This window comes from Rhinoderma darwinii, chromosome 10, assembly GCF_050947455.1.
Source record: "Rhinoderma darwinii isolate aRhiDar2 chromosome 10, aRhiDar2.hap1, whole genome shotgun sequence".
Taxonomy (NCBI): Eukaryota; Metazoa; Chordata; class Amphibia; order Anura; family Rhinodermatidae; genus Rhinoderma; species Rhinoderma darwinii.
The window spans coordinates 102,687,959-102,711,181 of NC_134696.1; the positions used below are offsets into that span (position 1 = coordinate 102,687,959).

The 23,223-nt window shown below is 40.8% G+C and overlaps 1 protein-coding gene across 1 annotated transcript in view; it reads left to right on the top strand.

The window, feature by feature from the left end:
• The window catches only part of LOC142662705 (IgGFc-binding protein-like), a 52,308-nt gene extending 29,085 nt beyond the window's left edge, over positions 1 to 23,223 (top strand). The window contains exons 21-38 of the mRNA XM_075840920.1: positions 105 to 243; positions 788 to 1,113; positions 1,870 to 2,437; positions 3,533 to 4,131; positions 5,498 to 6,032; positions 6,161 to 6,756; positions 7,628 to 8,204; positions 8,991 to 9,190; positions 9,279 to 9,420; positions 10,782 to 11,110; positions 12,596 to 13,175; positions 13,282 to 13,880; positions 14,483 to 15,050; positions 16,622 to 17,217; positions 17,795 to 18,368; positions 20,059 to 20,258; positions 21,476 to 21,853; positions 22,948 to 23,223. Of these exons, the coding sequence (XP_075697035.1) occupies positions 105 to 243; positions 788 to 1,113; positions 1,870 to 2,437; positions 3,533 to 4,131; positions 5,498 to 6,032; positions 6,161 to 6,756; positions 7,628 to 8,204; positions 8,991 to 9,190; positions 9,279 to 9,420; positions 10,782 to 11,110; positions 12,596 to 13,175; positions 13,282 to 13,880; positions 14,483 to 15,050; positions 16,622 to 17,217; positions 17,795 to 18,368; positions 20,059 to 20,258; positions 21,476 to 21,853; positions 22,948 to 23,223 (7,782 nt within the window). The remainder of the gene's footprint in view (positions 1 to 104; positions 244 to 787; positions 1,114 to 1,869; positions 2,438 to 3,532; positions 4,132 to 5,497; positions 6,033 to 6,160; positions 6,757 to 7,627; positions 8,205 to 8,990; positions 9,191 to 9,278; positions 9,421 to 10,781; positions 11,111 to 12,595; positions 13,176 to 13,281; positions 13,881 to 14,482; positions 15,051 to 16,621; positions 17,218 to 17,794; positions 18,369 to 20,058; positions 20,259 to 21,475; positions 21,854 to 22,947) is intronic.

Sequence of the window (23,223 nt, forward strand, 5' to 3'; positions counted from 1 at the left end):
GGTCAACACAATGTTATTTACCAGCTAAGTTCTGCTCTGTAAATGTACAGCACTAGAAATAGTAATACGAATATCATGAAATCCTTTTTTTTAATATATTTCAGCAAGATGAAGACGCTTTATCCGATGACTGCAAGACAGTCTGCACATGTAGATCAAATGGCGTCCTGGAGTGCCGATCTTACAGCTGTGGTGTAAATGAGACCTGCAAAGTAGTGGACGGTGTCATGAAATGTGTCCCAGGTAAAATCTCCAACTCTTAAACCTTTTCTGTTCCATCAGTGTGGGAAATCTTCTTAGATAAACTGAATGATTGGCCTAGGCTGAGATTCAACAAAGACTATGGGTTGTGTTACGGTGACATGTTATAGTGACTAGGACTAAATTATAAGGAGAGCCTATGGGGCATGTGCCTTGGGGTTTTAACGACTTTGTGTTTTTAAGGAGTCTCCATCACATACTCTCTCTGATGGCCATTCGGTATTTCTGTCTAGCCCAGAAGAGATGGAAAGGTGGTGACACATATTGTTACTCTCCCTTTAAAGCCTAAGCCCGTTTCTTTATGATGTGGCTGCAATAAGGGGTCTGGTGGGGTCCCAGAGGTGATAATTTTGCCCTACTTGTAACTCTTGCACAAACATAATTTTTACTTATGGGGAAAACATTGTGGGGGAAAATGCCAACATGGTTAGGAAAACTTTGCGGTTGTGTGACCATATCACAACCAATGGTGATTGTGGTGACCTGAACGTATTTGCTAATATAAATTACTATTTATTTTTCGTAGATTGTGAAACTGTAAAGTGCAGAGCCAGAGAAAAATGTGTGATAGTGAATCAAAGTCCAAAATGTATTCCACTGTATGAGGCTTATTGCTACGTTGTGGGTGACCCTCACTACCGGACCTTCGATGGGAAACTCTATGAATTCCAAGGAACCTGTACATACACCATTGCCAAAACCTGCGGAAATAGCAAAACACTGACGCCATTTAATATCGAGGCCAAAAATGAGAATCGAGGCATCACCCATGTGTCCTATGTCAGTAATGTTACCATCCAAGTGTATGGGCAAATCATATCTTTTGTGAGGCTTGAGAATGGCTTTGTCAGGGTAAGTTATGTTTGTAGAAGACTTATTTTTACATAGTTATTCAGATAAAATAAAGTCCATCAGTTTCAAATTTTTGTAGCTACAAACGCCGGCTGTTTAGAGGAAGGCAAAAACATCCTCAGAAGACTTAGACTATTCAGCCAGAGTGGTAACCATCCTGATCACTAACTACTAATAACCCTGTATATTATGTTCTTAAAAGGGTTTTTTGGCTTTGACAATACCCCACGCATGTGAAGGGAAGCAGCCAGCTAGTCTTCTTGCTAGAGTAGAAATTAGGTATCAAATGACACCTATTGAACATGTCGGGTCCTCCAGATGGTTAGCCCCTGGTTAGAGTGCCTTTCTAAACAAGCTAATATAAGGGGGGACTAAAGCTGTACTGTGTTCTCTCAGCCACTCAGATGTCTAACCCATTCTGTCCCCCTCCAATTTTAAAGCAAGCGGACACAAAGAGAGAGAACCTGCAGCTGCATCCCCCTACTATCTTTCATTTATTAAGACAGAATTGTTTTGAGTACGAGAAGGCTTTTAAATATAAATAGAGTCTACTGAAATTAGATAAAAATGACACTTTTTCCCTAAATATTACAGTTTCATATATTCACATGTTCTACATATATTTGAAAAAAAAAGATATAAAATATTATATGCCATCTCCAATACACCAAAACTTACAAATTAGAAGGAGGTCATGATCTGACTTTTGATCAGTATAATACTATTTTCACAACTGTGACATTTGATTTACTCCAGGTGGATAATCAGCGCCAGCGCCTTCCCGTGTCCCTCAACAACGGTCAAGTTCAAATCTACCAGTCCGGCATATTTCTCGTTATTTTGACCGACTTCAGCTTAAAAATCTTCTATGACTGGAACTCCATCCTACTGATCTACATTTCAAGCAGCTATTATGAAAATATATGTGGAATGGGCGGCTATTACAATGAAATAGCAGCCGACGACCTGTCCATGCCGGACGGAAAGCTGGCAAATACTATAACCGAATTTGGCAAGAGCTGGCAAGTGGGGGAAGACAAGTCTTGTTGTCATGATTGTGGAGATCCTATTCCTTGTCCTGAAAACCTTCTGCGAGCATATCACGGCAATGAATGGTGTGGAATAATTGCTGATGCCCTCCATGGTCCCTTCCGTCACTGCCATTCAATCATTGACCCAAAAGGCTATGTAGACAACTGTGTTTATGATGTGTGCTTCAATGGGGGATCCAAAAAGATATTGTGCCAAAGCCTAGTGACCTATGCCTCAGTCTGCCAGAGCAACAATGTTCTAATAGAAGAATGGAGACGGCTGACTGGATGTGGTAAGTCCAAGTTGGAAAATATATTTTACGTTTAACAAAGAGACTATGACTTGAGACATTCTGATTTATTGTTGTATAATAAATCGTTCTGGAACAGCAATATAGCTATAGGGGGTGCAGAATTAGCAGTCACACCTGACCCTTGGTATCTGAGAAGACCCAAAGGCCCCTTTCGCCATACGCAAAGATATGACTAATATAAATGGCTCACGGTAGGAGGGTGGTCATATTACAGGCAGGGTCGGACTGGCCCACCAATGAGCCAGAAGATGCCTCAGTGAACCTAGGCTCTGACACAATAATGGGCTATAAAGGTCCAGCAGAAGACAACCCCATTTAGAGCTCTTTGGAGCCAATCACTTGCAACTAGGGTCTATTTCTTATTGGATTATTCACAAATTACCTATTAGACCTTATTGATTATATATCCTATGTATACAATAATAACAACAAGGACTATGATGAAGTTAAAAGTGGACATGTACATGTACTTTATAGATACAGGGTGGGCCCTCAGAAAAATCTCCTCTCGTGTGCCCAAGGAACCCTAGTCCGACGCTGATTACAGGTATTGTACTAGGGCCCAGGAGTTACATTTGAGGCCTCTGGGAGGGACCCCACGTAATTCTTGAGCTCTCGGTAGCTACAGATACTGCTGTGAGCTAATGACCAGTGGTCATCCCCTTTAAAACATATTGTGGCCCAGCACCACTTGTATTTTCTGAATGTGGCTCTCAAGCCTTTCTAGAGATGTCTGGACACCTTTTTGACTAGTAAAGATTCGCCACATCTAGACCATGTAAAGCCTTTCCTTGGTGAAGAAATTGCAGAAGACCAGTATGAAATTCTTTTATTTGGTTTCAGAAACAAAAAAACATCTAAACATTTTGAGATATCCTACTAAAGTTATGGGAAGTTGAAGACACTTGTCTTCCTGTGTCTTCATGACAAGACTTCCTGTCCTGTGTTCTGACAGTTAATTGTTATCATAGGGACACTGAACCTCTTTCCAGCAGACAGATGTCCTAAATGTGTTGCAAAAAATGTATCTGGATTCCGATTGGTTACTTTGGCATAATTTTATCCTCTTCTCAGATTTGCAGTGCCCTGACAACAGTGAATACAAACTTTGTGTTAAAGGTTGCCCTCTGACATGTAACGACCGTGCCATGGGCTTATCCTGTTCTGATGCCTGCACAGAGACCTGTCAGTGTAATGAGGGGTTTGTACTCGATGGAGGAAAATGTATACCAAAGGACAAGTGTGGCTGCATCTATAATGGGAAGCACTATGCCCCCAATGAACAGTTTTGGGGAGACAGTCATTGTGAGAAGAAGTGCACATGTAACCCCACCACCAAGAACGTGGATTGTAAAAAGACTGGGTGTAAGTCTACTGAGACGTGTTCAGTGGTAAGAGGCATCCAAGGATGTTACCCCATATCCTATGCTACGTGTACATCTTCAGGAGACCCTCACTACGTCAGCTTTGATGGGGTCAGGTATGACTTCCAGGGGTCATGTGTGTACCTATTGGCAGGACTCTGCAAGGAGAATGAAGGTCTGGTGGACTTCCAGATCAATGTCGAGAACGGAAACAGAGGCAGCAAAGTGGTTTCTTACACCAATAAAGTAAACATAAACATATTCAATCTCATTTTTGAAATCAGTCGGGGGAAACCAGGAAAAGTCCAGGTAAAAAAATGTAAAATTATATATATATATATATATTTTTTTTTAACTGTTTGTAGTCAATGTTTTTAAGTAGCTATTGTGTATTAAATTGACTTGTTTTTCTACTTTCGACAAGACTTGGGTGTATTAGCCATATACAGTCAAATTCCTTTAAATTCACATCAATGAGAACTGATAGGTGCTGGATTATCCGACATTCTGCATTATCAGATGGTCATTGAAAAGTCTATAAAACCCACTTGGTGCTGGTAAGAAGCGCTGAATTATCAGACTTTTTGTATTATCCGATTCTAGATTAAAGGAATTTGACTGTGCTGTGATTCAACTTGGCTCCTAGAGCTTTTAGTACATCTCAGGCAAAGCGTGGGTACTGAAAGTGATATTTGATTAGACCGGTGATACCTTACAGTAGATATCCATTTGAATTGGCATTGATAATATAGCTTGGAATGGGGGCAATTCTCTGGGAGAAGATGGGGTTAATATGGGGTTGTGAGGAAACTTTTGCCCACTACCCATTTTGTCTCAGATCACTCAGGTCTTGAGCTTGAGGAAAGTGTGTATCATTAAGACACGTCATAAATGTCTGAAAGGTGTAGGTCCCACCTCTAGGTCGCTCAAGTATTGGGAGCATCGGGACCCATGACCAATGGTCGGCAATTCAATGCGAAAGGGAGGAGAAAAAGGAGAGATCAGGCAAAGCATATTATTCTTCTCTGTCTTTTACAGTATATGGAAGTTAGGGGAACAACACTCTGTTGTTAGGCAGGATTTACGTAGAATGGTGCCTTGTTCGTTGCCTACTAGTGGTGCCCATCCTCAACTTGCAAAACAGCCACTATTTGATGAGTCATACAGTATAAAATACTGTATGGCTAAAATAACAGGTATAACCAAATTATACTTCCATATAGATGCCTAAATAATATTGATATACGGTGCCGCCGCCAACACCATTCACCACAAAAAAATTATATACCGTAGATTGCCTCAGTACCAGTGCCACACAAATCGAAGCCACAGTAAATACCACCATACAGTGATCAAATAATACACACATACAGTACCTAAATACAGCTCCATACATGTTGTATAGCACTAATCTATCTATACAACTAATATTAAGATTTGTGGTGGTCACAAGCCTTGGGTACCAGGACACATAAGGTGCCCCCATCAGCAGGGGCAGCTGATTCACACTCTTCGATCCACAGGTGGTAGACTAATAGGTAACCAGAGATTTGAACCCAACCTATCACACACTTATTATATCTTATAGATATAAATGTCTATCATCGGAATTCCCTTTAAGTAAATTTAAGCACAAATTAGAGTTAAATTGTGGCTTTTGATATTCTTGTTACAGATGAATGGAGTTTTGATCAATCTACCCTATTATACTGAAAATAGCTTGGGTAAGTTATCTATCTACAGGGAAGGAGACAGTGCCATACTCCAGACAAGCTTTGGTCTTAGAGTCTCCTACAACTGGGACAGCCGAATTGCTGTCAAGGTCCCGGGAACATATGGTGGAGCCGTTTGTGGTCTTTGTGGAAATTTTAATGGTGACAAGAAAGACGAATTTGTCATGCAAAATGGTCTAGTTGCTAAAAGCCCGACACAATTTGCAAAAAGCTGGAAAGTAAAAGATACTCCTGGATGTAGTGAAGATGATGGGGGAAGCTGCCCGAAAATATCAGATCTCGAGCTTCGGTATCGCAATAATAAAGAGGGTTGCGGAATATTACTTGATGAGCATGGACCCTTCCGAGAATGTCTCAAAGTAATAGACCCCGAAGGCAGTTTTAAAGATTGCGTTTTTGATGCCTGTATTTACAAGGAACATCTTGATATTTTGTGTAAGATGATTGCCAGCTACGCCACCTCTTGCCATGAAGCCGGTACGGTTGTGTACCCATGGAGATCGGCCACATTCTGCAGTACGTTTCCAGCCATCATTGACCATATAGTTCATTACTTTACTGAATATTAAGTGATCATATACTCAAGTCTAATTGTTGTCTTGCAGGTCCAACATGTGGTAATAATAGCCACTACGAGACCTGCGCTTCCGGATGTGCTCCAACATGTTTCAGCCTAAATTCTCTAGTTGACTGCCACCCTGGTTGTTCTGAGGGTTGTGTCTGCGATCGTGGATTTATTCTTAGTGGAAATGAGTGTGTCCCTATTTCCCAATGTGGTTGCGTCTACATGGATTTGTATTACAAGCTTGGGGAGAAATTTTTCCCCAATGAGCAGTGTGACCTTCAGTGTGAATGTGTCCAGAATGGGTTGGTTAATTGCCATTCTTTCTCCTGTGGTCCTAACGAAGAATGCAAAATCGCTGATGGAGTGAAGAAATGCTACCCGAAAGGTTCTTCAAAATGTTCCTTAACTGGGGGCTCCCACTACATTTCACTAGATGACCTGACCTTCAACTTCCAAGGCAACTGCACCTATACCCTCATCAAGACTAAAGGATTAAATGTTGGCTTAGAACCTTTTACCATCAATGTGAAAAATGAGAAAGACCTGAATTTGCAGGTTCCTGTGACTAAATTGGTTTCTATTGAAGTTTATAACTACATTATAAAACTTCAATATAACACAATGGGTCAAATTAAGGTAAGTACCATATCAATACGCATATGGCTACATTGTCTTTTAGGATTCATGTAAAAACGAGGGCAAAAAAGAGCTCATGTACCATAGACCCTCTATCGGGCTATGTAGAATAGTGGCGCAGTGTTGTTTGTTCCCATTCCCTTTACTATTTGTTGATAAGAACACGTTAGGACTGACCTCTACAGAGGAACTGCATTGTGGACTGCAAACACGGGGGTGGGAATTTGTCCCAAGCCTTTCTGTCCTGGGTCAAAACCCAGCACAGTAATGGGGTGCCCAGTTTGATATTTGTTATGGGGCCATATTCCATATACACCACTGCCTTAAAGGGTTATTCCTATCTAAGACATTTATGGCATATCTACAGGATCAGTGGGTCCCTGTCTAGAGAAAGGTGAGGTCCCAGAGGTGGGACCCGTATATATTGGACCTTTAGGGCATATCCTATGAATATGCTATAAATGTCCAAGATGGGAATACTCATTTAAGTGATATATTTATTTAGAAACTATCTATTCAGTTGAAATGGGGTCTGTAGTTTAGGAATTTTTCTTCTGTACAATAGACATCAATTTGTGATTGATCAATGGACTGGTGCAGGGGGGGATATAGACAGCAAAGGGTTCCCATGCAAGAACTCTATATGGGCCTCTTGCTCTCCAATAGCTCATCATAGAGCACCCCCTATATGTCACCCCAGTTATAACAATCCACCAGTAATTGTGGGCATTGATATTCATTAGCTCAGTCTCTTACAGTAGAAAGCTGCTTTTAAAGTGGCAGTGGACCCTACTAGTGGGCCCCTGTGGAGTTACAATTTATATGTTCACTCCTGCATTGATGTTAATATATTTTCCTATTCGACCCATAGATAAATGATATATTCAACAATGTGCCATTAACTTTGGAAGGTGGCAAAATAAGAGTCTATCAGCAGGGCACCAGAGTAATCATCGACGTTGACTTTGGTCTTCAAATCAGCTTTGACCTGGTTTCTCATGTGATAGTCACGGTTCCAAGCAATTATATGAAACAGTTGGGTGGCCTTTGCGGTAATTACAATGGCGATAAAATAGATGATTTCCAACTACCAAGCCTGGCTTTGGCCTCTGATGTCATAACGTTTGGAGCAGCTTGGAAGGTCCAAGTTCCTGGTGAAAATTGTAGTGACGGATGTGGTAATTCTTTAAAGCCATGTCCAGTCTGTGATGAAAATAAAAATAAAGTCTTCAAGACTAAGGCTTATTGCGGATTTCTGAATATTAATTTGTCATTGATGTCATGCCATAAAATCATCAACCCAGACCCTTACCACTTAAGTTGTTTGCTTGACTTATGTAAAAGTCTTGGAGATCTCAAAGTCCTATGTCGGAGCATACAAAGTTATGTTACTGCCTGTCAAGCAGCTGGTGTCAACATTCAACCATGGAGGACAGCGGGTTTCTGCCGTAAGTAAAGCATGGGAATCAAAGCAAATCGATCCTATAGAAAGGTTAATTTTAAGGGATCCTTTAAATTAAAGCATTAATAAATATACAGATATCAAATTAGGAATAATTACCTGTGGTCATGTTTTTCTACACATTACCTGAGGCGTAGTCCTTCCAAAAATTGAATACTATCAGAGAGAGATCCTTTTAGAGTTAATAATCTATGTCTCTGTAGTGTAGCACTAAGGTTTGTAACCCCTCACATGGACTACAAGGACCATCATGCGGTTGAGATTTCTCATCAGATGATAAGTTACCATCCGAGGGTGCAAAATACCAAGAGATAGTTAAAATAGATGAAATGACTCAACTCTTGATCTGCAAGTTACAATATATAGAGCAAAGTTTTTGTCTCTACCATGAATAGAGGAAAGGATTCTTTACAGTAAAAGCGGGCTAAGTTTGGGATGTACCAACCACAGGAGGTAGTAGAATTAACAAGAAAAGGTCTAAACATCTTATGTATAATGGTGTTAAGAATAATGATTCATAAAGTAATAACATGGAGACAATTTGATCCAGAGAATTATTTGATTGTTTTCGTTGGGCCAGGAGGGAATTTTTTCGTCTCGTTGACAAAATTGGCTACAATCGCCCAAGATTTTGTTTTGCCATCATCCAGACAAGTCAGGCTAAATTTAATGACCCCAGAGTTTTTGTGTTTTTGTTTCTTTTTGACCCATGTAATTATCTAAAACTATGACTTGTATGGAACTTATGGTTCTTTACGTTCATCATCTTCAGCTATGAAATGCCCACCAAACAGCAGCTACAAGATTTGTGCAAACGTCTGTACTACAACTTGTGCAAGTATTAAAGACCCCGGTCAATGTCCTACCGGCTGCAATGAAGGCTGTGAATGTGACAAAGGCTACTTCTTCAATGGGAAGCGTTGTGTTTCCATGGAAATTTGTGGTTGCTTTTATAATGGGAAATACTACCAGGTAAATGTTTCTTTTTTTCTGATCGTCTTCTTTTAGTCTTAGATAATCAACAATTTTATCAGCTCTTTTTGTCATTTTTGTCTTTTAGCCGCAGGAAAGAATTTTATCCACTGATTGTACCGAAATTTGCACATGTGGCCAATTCGGTGTTGTGTTCTGTAAGAATACCAGCTGTGCTACAGATGAAACATGCGAGACAATAGAAGGGATTACTACCTGTGTCAACAAAGGTTTAACTTTTTACCATCATCAATAATTAACACTTAATTAATAATATATATATATATATATATTATTTTTAATTTTCCAGAATTTTTATATATTTATTTAAGTTTTAGATTCAAAGTGAAGCTCCACTTCTAAGGTACTATTATATTTTAAATAACTCTTATAAGGCTGGATTCACATGGCCGTATTCAGTCTGTGAGATACAAACCATATCGCGGTTGTATTTCTCGGACTGAACTCAATTAAGGGAACCGGGCACCTATCATCATGCTTACCTGTCCCGTACTGTAATTGTGTTTTCAGTACAGAACAGTATTCCTGCACGGGCAGAGGCTCCAAGCATCATGTATAACTATGATGCTAGGAGCCCTGCTCCCTGAACTGTGGTTGGCCGGGAAATACGGCGACATACGGTCCATGTCTCACGGACCAAGCACGGCCATGTGTATCCGGCTTAAGCTACATACAGAGAAGTGATAGGGTTGGACTAGTCCCTCAGAATACCAGAGGATCCTTTAGTGTGCTCAGTCTCTAAAATAAAATAAAAATGTCCCCAAACATCAGCAGAAGACAACCCCATATGGCGTTAACTCTGGGTTTTATCTTATGGGTTGACTAACAAATGACCTATTAAACCTTACTGATGATATGTTCTGTGTGTACGATAGCTACCAAGTTTACGATGCAAGTAACCCCTGCCCAACATTTGACATAACTATATGTCATGGCCAGGAAGGGTAAGGAGAAGACATTTACCACTTATATGCCGCCCGCAGTCAATAGTGACTGTGGCATAAAGCCATTAGACAGAGTGGGGGGCCCTTCGGTCACATAAAAGGCCACCCTCGTAGTGATTGCAGGGTGCCAATGGTTTTTATGGCATCCTGAGGGCAGTGTATTGTACAACCATCGATCAAATGATCGTTTGTTAAAGTTTCCTGAAAAATATTGTAAAACAATAGTTAAATAAAGTTTTTAGTAATGTACAAAAAAAATAAAGAATATTAAAAGTTCAAACCCCCCCAAAATAAACATAATTGATATCTCCGCATCTGTAAAAGTCTGAACTATTGTAATATAATATTATTTACTCCAAGGGTAAATAAATGTAAATAAAAAATTCCAGAATTGCTGATTTTGGTCAAATAGTGACCAAAAAGTTGTATATGCACCCAAAAATTTTGCCAATAAAAACGACAAAAAAGGAGCAAAAAAAAAGAGCTCTCACAACGCTCCATCGATGGAAAAATACAAAAGTTATGCCTTTCAGAATATGGTGAAGCAAAACTTTTTTACTTTATTTTGTAATCTTCACTTACAAGTTCTACCTACAAAATGTTAAGATGGTTTTATTGTCTTGTAGATCCTTGCAAGTTTATTCAGTGTAGAAAACAAGAAATCTGTGTCATTGAAAATAAGAAGGCAGTCTGCAAACCAATATTTAATGGTACCTTCTGGGGATGGGGAGAGCCCCATTATAAGACCTTCGATGGTTTTGACTATGACTTCCAGGGAACATTTACCTATATCCTAAGTACTTATACTGGAGATGATGATGGTTTGGTGCCATTTACTGTCGAAGGGAAAAATGAAAATAGGGGAACCCAATGTGTGTCATTTCTCAGCATTGTCAACATCTACATTTATGGATTCAAAATCTCCCTCCTAAAGTGTGAATTTGGAAAAATTAGGGTGAGTTTTGCTTATTACTCAATTGTTATGTACTCTTAAAAATGTTAGACCTTTATACACACTCCTCAACATTGAAATCGCAACACCAAGAAGGAAAAGTTTTGGAATTGTGGAAATCACAGGATCGGACATGTTAATTTTATGCAAATCACAGGATACGACATGTTAATGATATGCAAATGATAAAAAAAAGGAAACAAAATATTACAAACCTCTTCATTTATTCAGTAACGAGTATGAGTGCCACACGCACTTGCACACCTTGGCAGCTATCAATGAGGTTATTCATGGTTGTTTGAGGAATGTTATGCCATGGTGATTGCACTTGGCCACATAAATCATGAAGATTGGCTGCTGGCAGCTTTCTCTGCAATTGCCAACCAATAACGTCCCAGATGTGCTCGATGGTAGACAACTCCGGAGACACTGCAGGCTATGGTAGCACGTTTAGACCATGCAGGCTGCTCACAATAGCAAGAGCAACATGCGGCCTGTCTTTTTCTTTTTGAAAAACGGTTTCTGGGACACTTTGGAGAAATGGCCGTACCACTGGTTCCACGGCCAAATCAATGTAACGCCGAGCTGTTAGTGCACCTGAACTGAAGGCTTGAGCGGTCTGGCTACCATACATTATGCTACCCCACACCATAATCCTGGAAGTAGGACCGGTGTGATGTTACTTTCTGAAGGCCTCTTCATGGCGTTGCCCACATGGTCTCCTGACCAATCTCCGGCTATCATTGCGTCCGGGACTAAAGTAGGACTCATTGTGGAAGAGGATAGATCTCCTTTCCAGCTTCCATTGCGGTCTTTCTGTGCACCATAATAGCCTTTAAGAGCGGTGGTATGTGGTCAATGGAACACCTGTAGTTGGACGTCTGGCTCATAGCCCAATGTCGTGTAAACGCCAACTGATGGTTTGTGTCAACACTGGTTGCTGCCCTAGGCTTGGAATGAGACGTCAAATTTCTCTAGCAGTACAGAATGGATCACTAAGCGCCATTCTTCCAATCAGACGATCCATCCGCGTAGAGTTTCGCCCCGGCACACTTCTTGCTGTCATTCCTGTTTGTTGCTGTTCTCCCAACCTCCACAACACACAACGTTGAATAGTGCTGACATCTCGGCCTAGGTGCGTAGCGATCTGCTGGAGTGATAAACCAAGATCTCGCAGTTTGCGACAAGTGGTGATAACTGGCATGTCAATCAACAGTAGACATCGCACAATCATCCCGCATCATTTCATCTGATTTTTGAGGTTTAATTTGGCTAAAAAACTTTGCTTTCAATTTATACTTCCCACATGCCACAGATTGGAGCTCGGTGCTTCAAAATGTCATAATTTGCAGATTTAAGCGACACCTGAAACTTCCTCAATTTGCAGAACCTTACGGCTTGTCCTTCTTTGTGTTGCAATTTCAATGTTGAGAAGTATTGGTCAAAAACGGTTACACATTGCATTATTAATTATAACCTCTTCTGCAGATCAATGATGAAATCGCCAACCTTCCGCAAACATTGTTTGATGGGAAGATCTCGGCGAGTATCAGTGGCTTCTATGCTGTGGTGAATACAGATTTTGGCCTTCAGGTGACCTTTGACTACAATTCTCATGTAACAATCACTCTTTCTAGTAGCTACTGTGGTCTCATTGGTGGTCTAGGTGGTAACTTCAATCAAGATACCAAAGATGAATTGATGACTGCTGATAAAAAAGTAGTTCCCTCCATCCTAGAATGGGTCAAGAGTTGGAAAGTCAATGACGATGATCCCTTCGGCTTCGATGTTTCTCCTGCAGACAATTGCACGATATGTAATAATGATGATCAGAAGAGCCAGTATGGAGATGAAAAGAGATGTGGCCTAATCAGCAAAAAAGGAAATGGGCCATTCAGGGAGTGCCATGCAAAAGTGAATCCAGATATTTTTTTTAATAACTGCTTGTATGATGTATGCGTTAATGGAGGAGCCAAGCAACTTCTATGCCAGGCTCTTTCTGTATATGCCAGAACCTGCAGAAGTCAAGGTATTAAGATCTATGATTGGAGGACACCTTCGAGATGTGGTGAGTACATGGGCCACAACTTTTTTCAAAAATGATCCTATGTTGATGTTTTTTTCAATTTAATAAATCCCTCTGAATCACTCTATATATTGTGCTACTTTTATAGATGTGACATGCCCTGTGAATAGTCACTATGAATTCTGTGGAAGCGCTTGCCCGGCTACTTGTATGGATCGTAATGCTCCATCAAGCTGCACTCAACCCTGTGTGGAGACCTGCCAATGTAATGATGGCTTCGTCCTGTTTGCTGATAAATGTGTCATTGGAGCAAATTGTGGTTTCAGGGATAACGGAGGTTATGTTCCACCCAGCGAAAACTTTTGGTATGGTGAAAATTGTCATATGCTCTGTAAGGGTATTCCAGTCCTTGGTATGGTTGTTTGCATGGAAACAAGTTGCAAGGCAAATGAAGTGTGTTCAGTAGTTAATGGAGTGCGTAACTGCTATCCATCCAGTTCCGCTACCTGTTCAGCATCTGGAAGTCTTCATTATAAGTCATTTGATGGCTATAGATTTGACTTTATTGGGACATGCCTCTACCAGCTGGTTGACGTGACCTCTCAAGATTCTTCATTGATTCGTTTTACTATCAAAGTTCAAAACAACAACCATGGGAACAAAGCCGTGTCTCATACAAAAACCCTCATTGTAGAAGTCTATGATTTGGTTTTGACCTTCAGTAGGGAATATCCACGAAGCATTATGGTAAGCTTTATATTTTAACTACAATTTTTTTAAGTTTTTTTTTTATGTCAACTTTGTGTTATTCTTAGGCCATAACAGAATCCAGCAGAACACATTGTATGTCAATTGGGTCATTGGGGACATTTTTGAAGTTCATCATACAATAAATCCGGCAATGCGTTCTGGTTTCTGTTATAAACGGAAACCACAATGCCAGTGTGAACAGAGCCTAACAAAAATCTCACTTCCATAAATGTAGTTTGTAGTTATCAAACATAGCTATTATTAACCCCTTCTCTTAAAAAAACAGCCCTGGCAATCAGCAGATTATCGTAGGTCCAGTACTTGGAACCCTCGGTGATCGGCTGTTATCCCCAAAGAAGTATAATTTCACAAACATTTCCTCTGTAGCTGCATGAAGTATTAAAAAATCTTGAGTTTTAACTTAATGACTCTTTGTTCTGACTCAAAGGGGGGGATTCTGAGCAGCAGACCCTCCTATATAATGTTGATATGTTCTAATAGGGTATATGGACCGGAGTTGTCTTTGATGGGAAAATCCCTTTAAATTAGTATAGTCTAGTATAATGTTCATGCTTATTCATATGTCACTTTCTTTTTAGATCAATGGAATTATCAGTTCCCTTCCATTTACATATAAAGAGAATTCAGTTGTGTCATACATCAGTGGAAATATTGGGGTGATAAAAACGGTCTTTGGTGTCACCGTATCCTTTGATTGGAACAGTAATGTGGAAGTAACCCTACCCAATTCTTATATAAATGGTGTTACTGGTTTATGTGGAAACTATAATATGGATTCGAAAGATGACCTTAACATGAGAAATGGAAAACCGGCAACAAATGTGACTCAATTTGGTAACAGCTGGAAAGTGGACAATGTTCCTGGCTGCCTCCCAGAATGCACTGGTAACTGTACTCTTTGTTCTGACGAACAAAAACTCAAGTATGCTGATGAGGGATATTGTGGACTCATCATCAAACTCAATGGACCATTCACTCAGTGTCTGTCAGTTATTGATCCAACACCGTTCTTTAATGACTGTATTTTTGATGCATGCCAATACCAAGGTCATCCTTTATCATTTTGTAATGTCATTGGTCTCTACGTTGCTGCTTGCCAACATGCTGGTATACAACTTTTCGAATGGAGATCAGGGACCTTCTGTGGTGAGTTCAAATCAATGACTGTTGTATACGTTCTGTTCTCACACTGAATGACAGATGCATGAAATTCCCTTAGCCAATGTTTTTTCTTGACTCACAAAGATGGTTGGCCTGTTTGGACTCAACAATCCTATGTATATCTGAGCTGGGGTAGTGCCTAGTTGTATAGGGACAGAAGGTTTGTTGTACATAGGTGGGATATTTTAGATGGTATGGTTATTTATCAGTAGAGAGATGTGGACTGTCACCAAATAGAAGTTGTATCATGGATTGTCACCAAGTAGAAGTTGTATTAAAGATTGTCACCAAGTAGAGGATGTATAATAGATTGTCACCAAGTAGAGGTTGTATAATGAATTGTCACCAAGTAGAGGTTGTATCACGGATTGTAACCAAGCAGAAGTTGTATGACGGATTGTTATCAAGTAGAGGTTGTATCATGGATTGCCACCAAGTAGAGGTTGTATCATGGATTGCCACCAAGTAGAAGTTGTATTATGGATTGTCGCCAAGTAGAAGTTGTATCATGGATTGTCATCAAGTAGAGGTTGTATCATGGATTGTCACCAAGTAGAGGTTGTATCATGGATTGCCAACAAGTAGAAGTTGTGTCATGGATTGTCGCCAAGTAGAGGTTGTATCATGGATTGTCACGAAGTAAAGGTTGCATTATGGACTGTCACCAAGAAGAAGTTGTATCATAAATTGTCTCCAAGTAGAGGTTGTATCATGGATTGTCGACAAGTAGAGATGGTATAATGGAGTGTCACCAAGTAGAGATTGTATTATGGACTGTGACCAAGTGGAAGTTGTATCATAGATTGTCACCAAGTAGAGGTTTTATCATGGGTTGTCACCAAGTAGAAGTTGTATAATGAATTGTCACCAAGTAGAGGTTGTATAATGGATTGTCACCAAGTAGAGGTTGTATCATGGATTGCCACCAAGTAGAGGTTGTATAATGAATTGTCACCAAGTAGAGGCTGTATAATGGATTGCCACCAAGTAGAGGTTGTATAATGAATTGTCACCAAGTAGAGATTGTATAATGGATTGTCACCGAGTAGAGGTTGTATAATGAATTGTCACCAAGTAGAGGTTGTATAATGGATTGTCACCAAGTAGAGATTGTATTATGGACTGTGATCAAGTAGAGATTGTATTATGGACTGTCATCAAGTAGAAGCTGTATCAAGGTTTGCCACCAAGTAAAGGTTGTATAATGGATTGTCACCAAGTAGAGGTTGTGTAATAGATTGCCACCAAGTGGAGGTTGTATAATATATGTCACCAAGTAGAGGTTGTATCATGGATTTGTGATGTACAGCAAAGTCGGTAAACTTGTCGATGAACAATGAATATGGAAGAGGAATTATAAATATTAAATACATAAAGTTATAATGATTTACTTATCTCAATATTTCATTCCAGATTGGTCATTGTCTAAATTATAACTTTTCTATTTATTATCATTTTTTGGAAATATTTATTTTCAGAAATTTTAAAAAAAATGTGGTAATCTCTTCTGTTCTAACATATCAGTGAGTATTATTTCTATCTGTTTCTTTTACTAGTTCCATCATGTCCTCCACACAGTCAGTATAAGCTTTGTGGGAATTCCTGTCCTGTCACCTGCCGATGCCTTTCCCCTCCAGGACGATGCAAATCCTCATGCAAGGAAGGCTGCTACTGTGAAGATGGTTTTATCCTAAGTGGCAGTAAATGTGTTCCCATTTCCCAGTGCGGTTGTGTGTACTTGGACCAATATTACCAAAAGAATGAGATTTTCTTTCCTAAGAGGAATTGCAATACGAAATGTCAATGTGAGGCTGATGGTTCTGTAATATGTGAACTGAAGTCCTGTAATGCTGTCGAAAACTGCAATGCAGTCAATGGCAACTTTGGATGTTTTTCGAATGACTCTTCTACGTGTGTGGCTTCTGGGGAGCCACATTACATTTCTCTTGATGGACGTTCCTATGACTTCCAAGGCATATGCACCTACATCTTTGCCAAAACGGTGCTAAAATATCCACATCTTGTATCATTTACTGTTACCGTTCAGAACGAGCGCTATAAAAATTTTGCAGTGTCTGTCACTAAGGAAGTGGTTGTATCTGTGTACGGCTATACAGTGACCATTCAAAGAGGGATACAGTGGAAAGTGAAGGTTAGTTTTCAGCATTGCCTTCACATATATATTGACAAAAGATGAGCAAATTGATTCTACATTAGTTAAATTTGGTCCAAATTTCCCCAAACTTTTGAATTCTGCAAATTCCAAAACTTTTGGCTTTTTCAACACACCAATCGCTGCTGGACCCCATTTTGCAGATTCGAGAAAAGATCACATGACCTTGGGCAAGCTTCCCCATAATGCCTTGTAGACAGCCTTCCCAAAATGCGTTGTGGTTATTTCTCCCTCTACCCATACATATTGCAGTCACTTTAACATTACTAATACTGGCTTAGTGTTAAAGGCCTTGAAAGGGGTTGGATACAGTCCTAGAAGACACAAGAGAGTCAGATATGAGTTTTCAGGGCAATCGGGGCTCTTGCAATTTGCAGCAAATTTAATTAGGTCTAATCGGGTGGCCAAATTTTGGGAAATTCGCACATCTCTAATGAGAAATCCTTACATGGTACCAAATAAGACGATCCCCATCACATGAAAGCAGTATCACTTGATAATTATGACATGGCATCATCATTTACCTTGTCTAACCATAAGTTCTTTAAATGAACAGGTTGACGGAGAAGTCCATAATCTTCCATTGACACTTCTAAATGGAAAATTGTCAATAAACCAGGAGGGGAATAATATCGTTCTACAAACTGACTTTGGTCTTAGTCTTCTGTATGACACCATGTATTATGTGCTCCTCAAAGTTCCTAGCTCATATATGGGCAAAATAGGGGGACTCTGTGGCAACTTTAATGGAGATCCCAATGATGACTTTCAGCTTCCCAATGGATTAATTACTAAAAAGGTGGCAGACTTTGGGCAAGCCTGGAGAGCGGATATTACTGGTGTCAAATGTAGTCATGGTTGTAAGGAACTTAACTGTCAGTATTCGGATTATGACAGAAGGTGGCTTTACATGCATTCAAACTCTTGTGGCATGATTACCAACTCTAGAGGACCATTTAAAGAGTGCCACTACAAGGTAAAGACGGACCAGTACTACAATTTTTGTCTTTATGATGTAACCCTGCTGAAAGGCAAAGATGACATATTGTGCAAGAGTCTCCAAGCATATACAGCTGCTTGTCAAAGTGCTGGGGTTAATGTGTTGTTATGGAGGACACCAGCTTTCTGTCGTAAGTATAGCACAAATTATAATATTCACCAAATCTAATACTGTAGTGATATAGAGATACACACTCAACATAATTAAAGGAACACTCCAGATAGAGGGGTTTGAGCATGACACAGGGATTCTCTCTTTGATGTCATGTTCCGCCCCCTCAGACCCTTCACTAGTCAACACAGTGTACTTTATACTGTTTTTTAAGGGGCTCTTAGGATAGGCAATCAATATTAGATCGGTCGGGGTCTGACTCATAGGCATCCCACCTATCAGCTAATTGAAGGGGCCACGACGCCCCGATCAAGTGTTGCGTCCCATTGGTTACCAGGCACACTGCTGTACATATAATAGTGGCTACGCCTAGTACTGCAGCACTCTGCAGCTCAGTTCCAATTTCTGAAGATGAAGGATTGAGGTCCATGCTAGTACTATTAAGTAGAGCTTGTAGTGGTCAACTTGTAAACATTACACATTCTACACTAGAATGTTGTATGTCTTTAAAGGTTTTTTCCACTACCGGACAACTGATGACATATCAACCGGAAAGGCCATCAGTACATCATCGTGGGGGTCCAAGACCCAGACCCCACACCAATCAGCTGCTCCGGCTGCCTGCAGGCACCGGATGTCATTGCACACTATATGTATATTGCACAGCGGCCGTGCTGCGGAACAGCAACTCTGCTCCTATTCACTTGAAGTACTGCAGCTCGGCCACTATTCCGTGACCGGAGACATCTGCTTCCAGCATGGACGTCCGGTGCCTGGAGGCAGCCGGAGCAGCTAGTCAATGCGGGGCCTGGGTGTCGGACCCCCTCCGATTATATACTGATGACCTATATGGTGGATAGGTATAGGTCATCTGCCAACTGCCATGGCAGCCCATCGGCGGCCAATGATCGTATTCGCCGGTTTTCGATGGTTGAAAGAGGGAGCCCCCTCCCTCTATCAAATGCTATGGTCGATATTGACTGCAACATTTAAGGGGTTAAATGGATGGAATAGAAGGTTTCACTGATCCTGGCCATTGAAGTGGGAGCCCAGCTGTCAGTCACAGCCGGGCTGCTTTGATGATCCTTCCTGTGACGTACATGAATGTGAAAATGCCTTATGGAGTTAAAGGGGTTTTCCATCACGGTAAGTGATGGCATATCATGAGTATCAGTGAATCCTTTTAGATCCCTCAAACAAAGTGAATGGGGCTGATCTGTAGGTTCTGCACAATGCTGGGTCCGGGAGGGCGATGTGCTCAACTAGAAAGGTAGGCCAATGGTCAAACCACCACCATCTTTGCAATATGCCATTGGTTAGAAACACCCTTTAAAAAGATTTTCCAACCTTAGACATTGATTGCAAATCCAAAAAACCCATACCTAATGGGAGAATGGGGAATAAATGAATTAATGGAGAGGTTGTGTGTTTTGGAGATAGAGACAAAGCCAAGCAAGTGATCATCTATTCTCCCGGTGGTCAGAAATTTATGGCAGATCCAATCTAAAATGTAAAATCCACTTGAATGCAAATTTATTGATCTGAAACCCTTTAAATGCAAAAACATAGAATCAAAGAGTTCTGTAGATTTAGGTGATGGCTGTCCCACCAAAAAAGTGACCCGTGAGGTTTCCATACATATTACTTGTGAATAATTATGTTCCGTATAACATTTATATGATGCTTTTTATGCTTTTGTTGTCTCATAGCCATGTCCTGCCCAGCAAACAGTCATTATGAGCTATGTGCCAGGACATGTGATAACAGCTGCTACATTTTATCCTCGGAAACCAAATGTACGGGACAATGCTTTGAGGGTTGTGTGTGTGACACTGGATACTTGTACGATGGAGAAAAATGTGTCACTATTGACAAATGTGGTTGTGTCTTTGAAGGACGATATATGGCGGTATGGATTCAGTCTTATTAAATTGTTTCCCTGTTTTTTTAAACTTATTGGCCCTAAAGGTATAAGTACAATGATACTTTTTAGTTCATTTATGAAGTTCTGTAGTTGTGGGATAGACTTGTAGAACATCTCACCATTCAAGCATATCCACAAATTTTTCCATTGTAAAGTGCCACGGTCTCCATAGGTTTTGATAGCACAGGGTCCTATGTTAGAAAAGTACCATAGACAAGTTGGTGCAGGAACAATGTCTAAGGTCACCCAACATTTGCTTTGTGCAAGGGTGTTGGCTAAACGGTTGCAGAATAATATGACCCTTATGGGCTGCAACCTGACACAAAATGAGGATACGCCCCACACCCTGAAGCAAAAATTGGCTTATAGTGAAATGACAAAGTTGATGGACAAACTCTAAATTATAAGTGTTCTCCTACAGATCTAATGGCCAGCAACTTTAAACTATTGGTAAACTTGAGAAACTGCAACCCCCTTTGCAAAACTGTACATACCCCTCCATGGCCAGCCTTAGGGGTGTGTGACCTGTGTGGTCGCACAGGGTGCATCTCCTGTCAGGGTCGCCACTGGCCCTGATGGCCTGAACAAGTTGCCACTGGTCCTGATGTCCTGAACGAGTTGCCACTGGTTCTGATGGCCTGGACGAGGTGTCACTGACCCTGATGGCCTGAACGAGGTGTCACTGATCCTGATGACCTTAACGAGGGGTCACTTGCCCTTTTGGCCTGAACAAGGTGCCATTGACCCTGATGGCCTGAACAAAGTGCCACTGACACTGATGGCCTGAATGAGGAGCCACTGGGCCTAATGGCCTGAACAAGATGCCACTGGCCATGATGGCCTGGGCAAATGGAATTTACACCCCAATCCCAAACTTGGTCTCCAAACCATTGAAAAGGCAGCTGAAGAGAATGCAGCTTCATTCCATAGTTTATTGGCTCAGCACTTTAAGTGTCCAAATGACACTATATTGAGACTATAGGGTAGACCATAGAGGGTTGGGGCAGCAGTTGAAGGTACTGCACAGAGCAAGCTGAGGCCAGGCTTGCCCCTCTCTAAATCTCACCCCTTCAAAACACAACTTCACCATTTTTTGGGGAGTAGTGGAGCAATAATAGATATGTAATGTCAACATTTGCACTCATAACGTTGTACTCATGACCGTCATATCTTCTTACCTATGTTCATATTTTCTCTTTCAGGTGGGGGAGTCTTTGGTTAATGCTGACTGCAGCCTACAGTGCAAGTGCCAGTTTGGGGGGGTGATTTGTAAGACTATCTCATGCTCCGCCAATGAGCAATGCCTTGTCCGTAATGAAGTGCGGAACTGCTACAAGATACAAGCTTACTGTGAAATCACCTCACAGTCATTCACTTCATTTGATGGCTTATCTGGCGAATCTGTGCCGATCGGTCCTGTATTATTAGTCTCATTATGCAATTCTGACAATGCCACTTCCACTTGGTTCAGACTTTTGGCCGATGTTCAGTCATATGACACAAATGTTCAGTCTATTGACAGGCTCCTTATTGTCTTACAAGATAATAACATATCAATATCCAATGAGATGGAGGCATGGGTGAGTCATTTACAGAAAAAAATATTTTGAACATTTAGACTATCAGTGGGATCTATTCCAATCACTTAAAGGGATTGTCCACTTTAAAAGGCCCATTCATGAGAATTCTGAGTTAATAGAGGGGGGTTCTCTGTTCAGGATCCTCATCTCTTGGTCAGAGTGGAGAGCGGTTACATAGAGCTCTTCTCTCTCTGTCCTTCCCCGCTTTATTTCCCCTGTGGAAGTACTACAAAAAATTTTTAACACTTACTGCCGATTTCCCCATAGATAAGCGCCAACGTATTCCGCAGCACTGTACGGCAAAAGTTGTCATCACTCACTCTCCTCCTTGGGGCTCACAATCTCAATTCCCTATTTGTATGTTTTTAAGGCGTGGTAAGAAACATTTGATCACTGGGGGGTCTTGGCAGGGGGACACTTTTGGATCTGTTTATGGTCAACTGACCATTCTAACAAGTAGGGATTGTCCAAAGCGGAGAACTTCTTTAACCTTAACCAAGTGTTTACTTCTAGTTTCAACTTTGTTGGCCATAGACATAAGATTTTTATTGGTAGAACGCAACAATTTTGGATGGATTTGCCAGATATCTCTGGTCTAGAGTTCACCATAGACATTAGCTTGTTTGCTAATAGAAAATCCTCCTGTCTATGGCCAACCCATAAAAACTCGGATCTTTTACCATTAGCCCCTATAAAGTTGCTTATAATGTACACTTAATATAGCTCTTGGCCAAACGCTCATTCGGCTGACAGCTATTCCTTTCCGACCTTTGCATACACATGTATGCTTGTCCGACCGTCCATGTATATTCAATAGGAAAGAGGGAATAAACCGCTGACATACATCTCTGTCCCCTACTGACACCACTGGCAGTATTGAAATCCAACATGATACTTCTTTCCCCCTACATCTGCCATCACTGAAGACCAAAACATCCCCATACCCATCGGTTAGTCGGCCAGTCCCGCCAAAATCAGTTGGTTTGGCCTTTTGTTATCTGATGTATGTGGGCGCCTCAAGTCCCTCACAGTCAACCCACAAGATGACGGCTGATCTTCTATCAGGTCAACTCAATCATTTCTGTCTATTTCAGGTGAATGAACAATCTGTATCATTTCCTCTCATGGTGAATGACATGGTATCAGCGAGTATTGAAGGTGCAACTGTGTATGTGAAAATCGGTCCCCATGCAACCGCAGAGCTAAGCGAAAATGGCGAATTGAAAGTTGGTGTTAACGCGAATATTCCTAGTGTGTGCGGAGCTTGTGGAAACTTTAATGGAGCAAGTGCGGACGACCTTCTTACGCCAAAAGGAAAAATGGCGGATAATATAGCAGAGCTTTTCATATCCTGGAGGGAAAGAAACTGA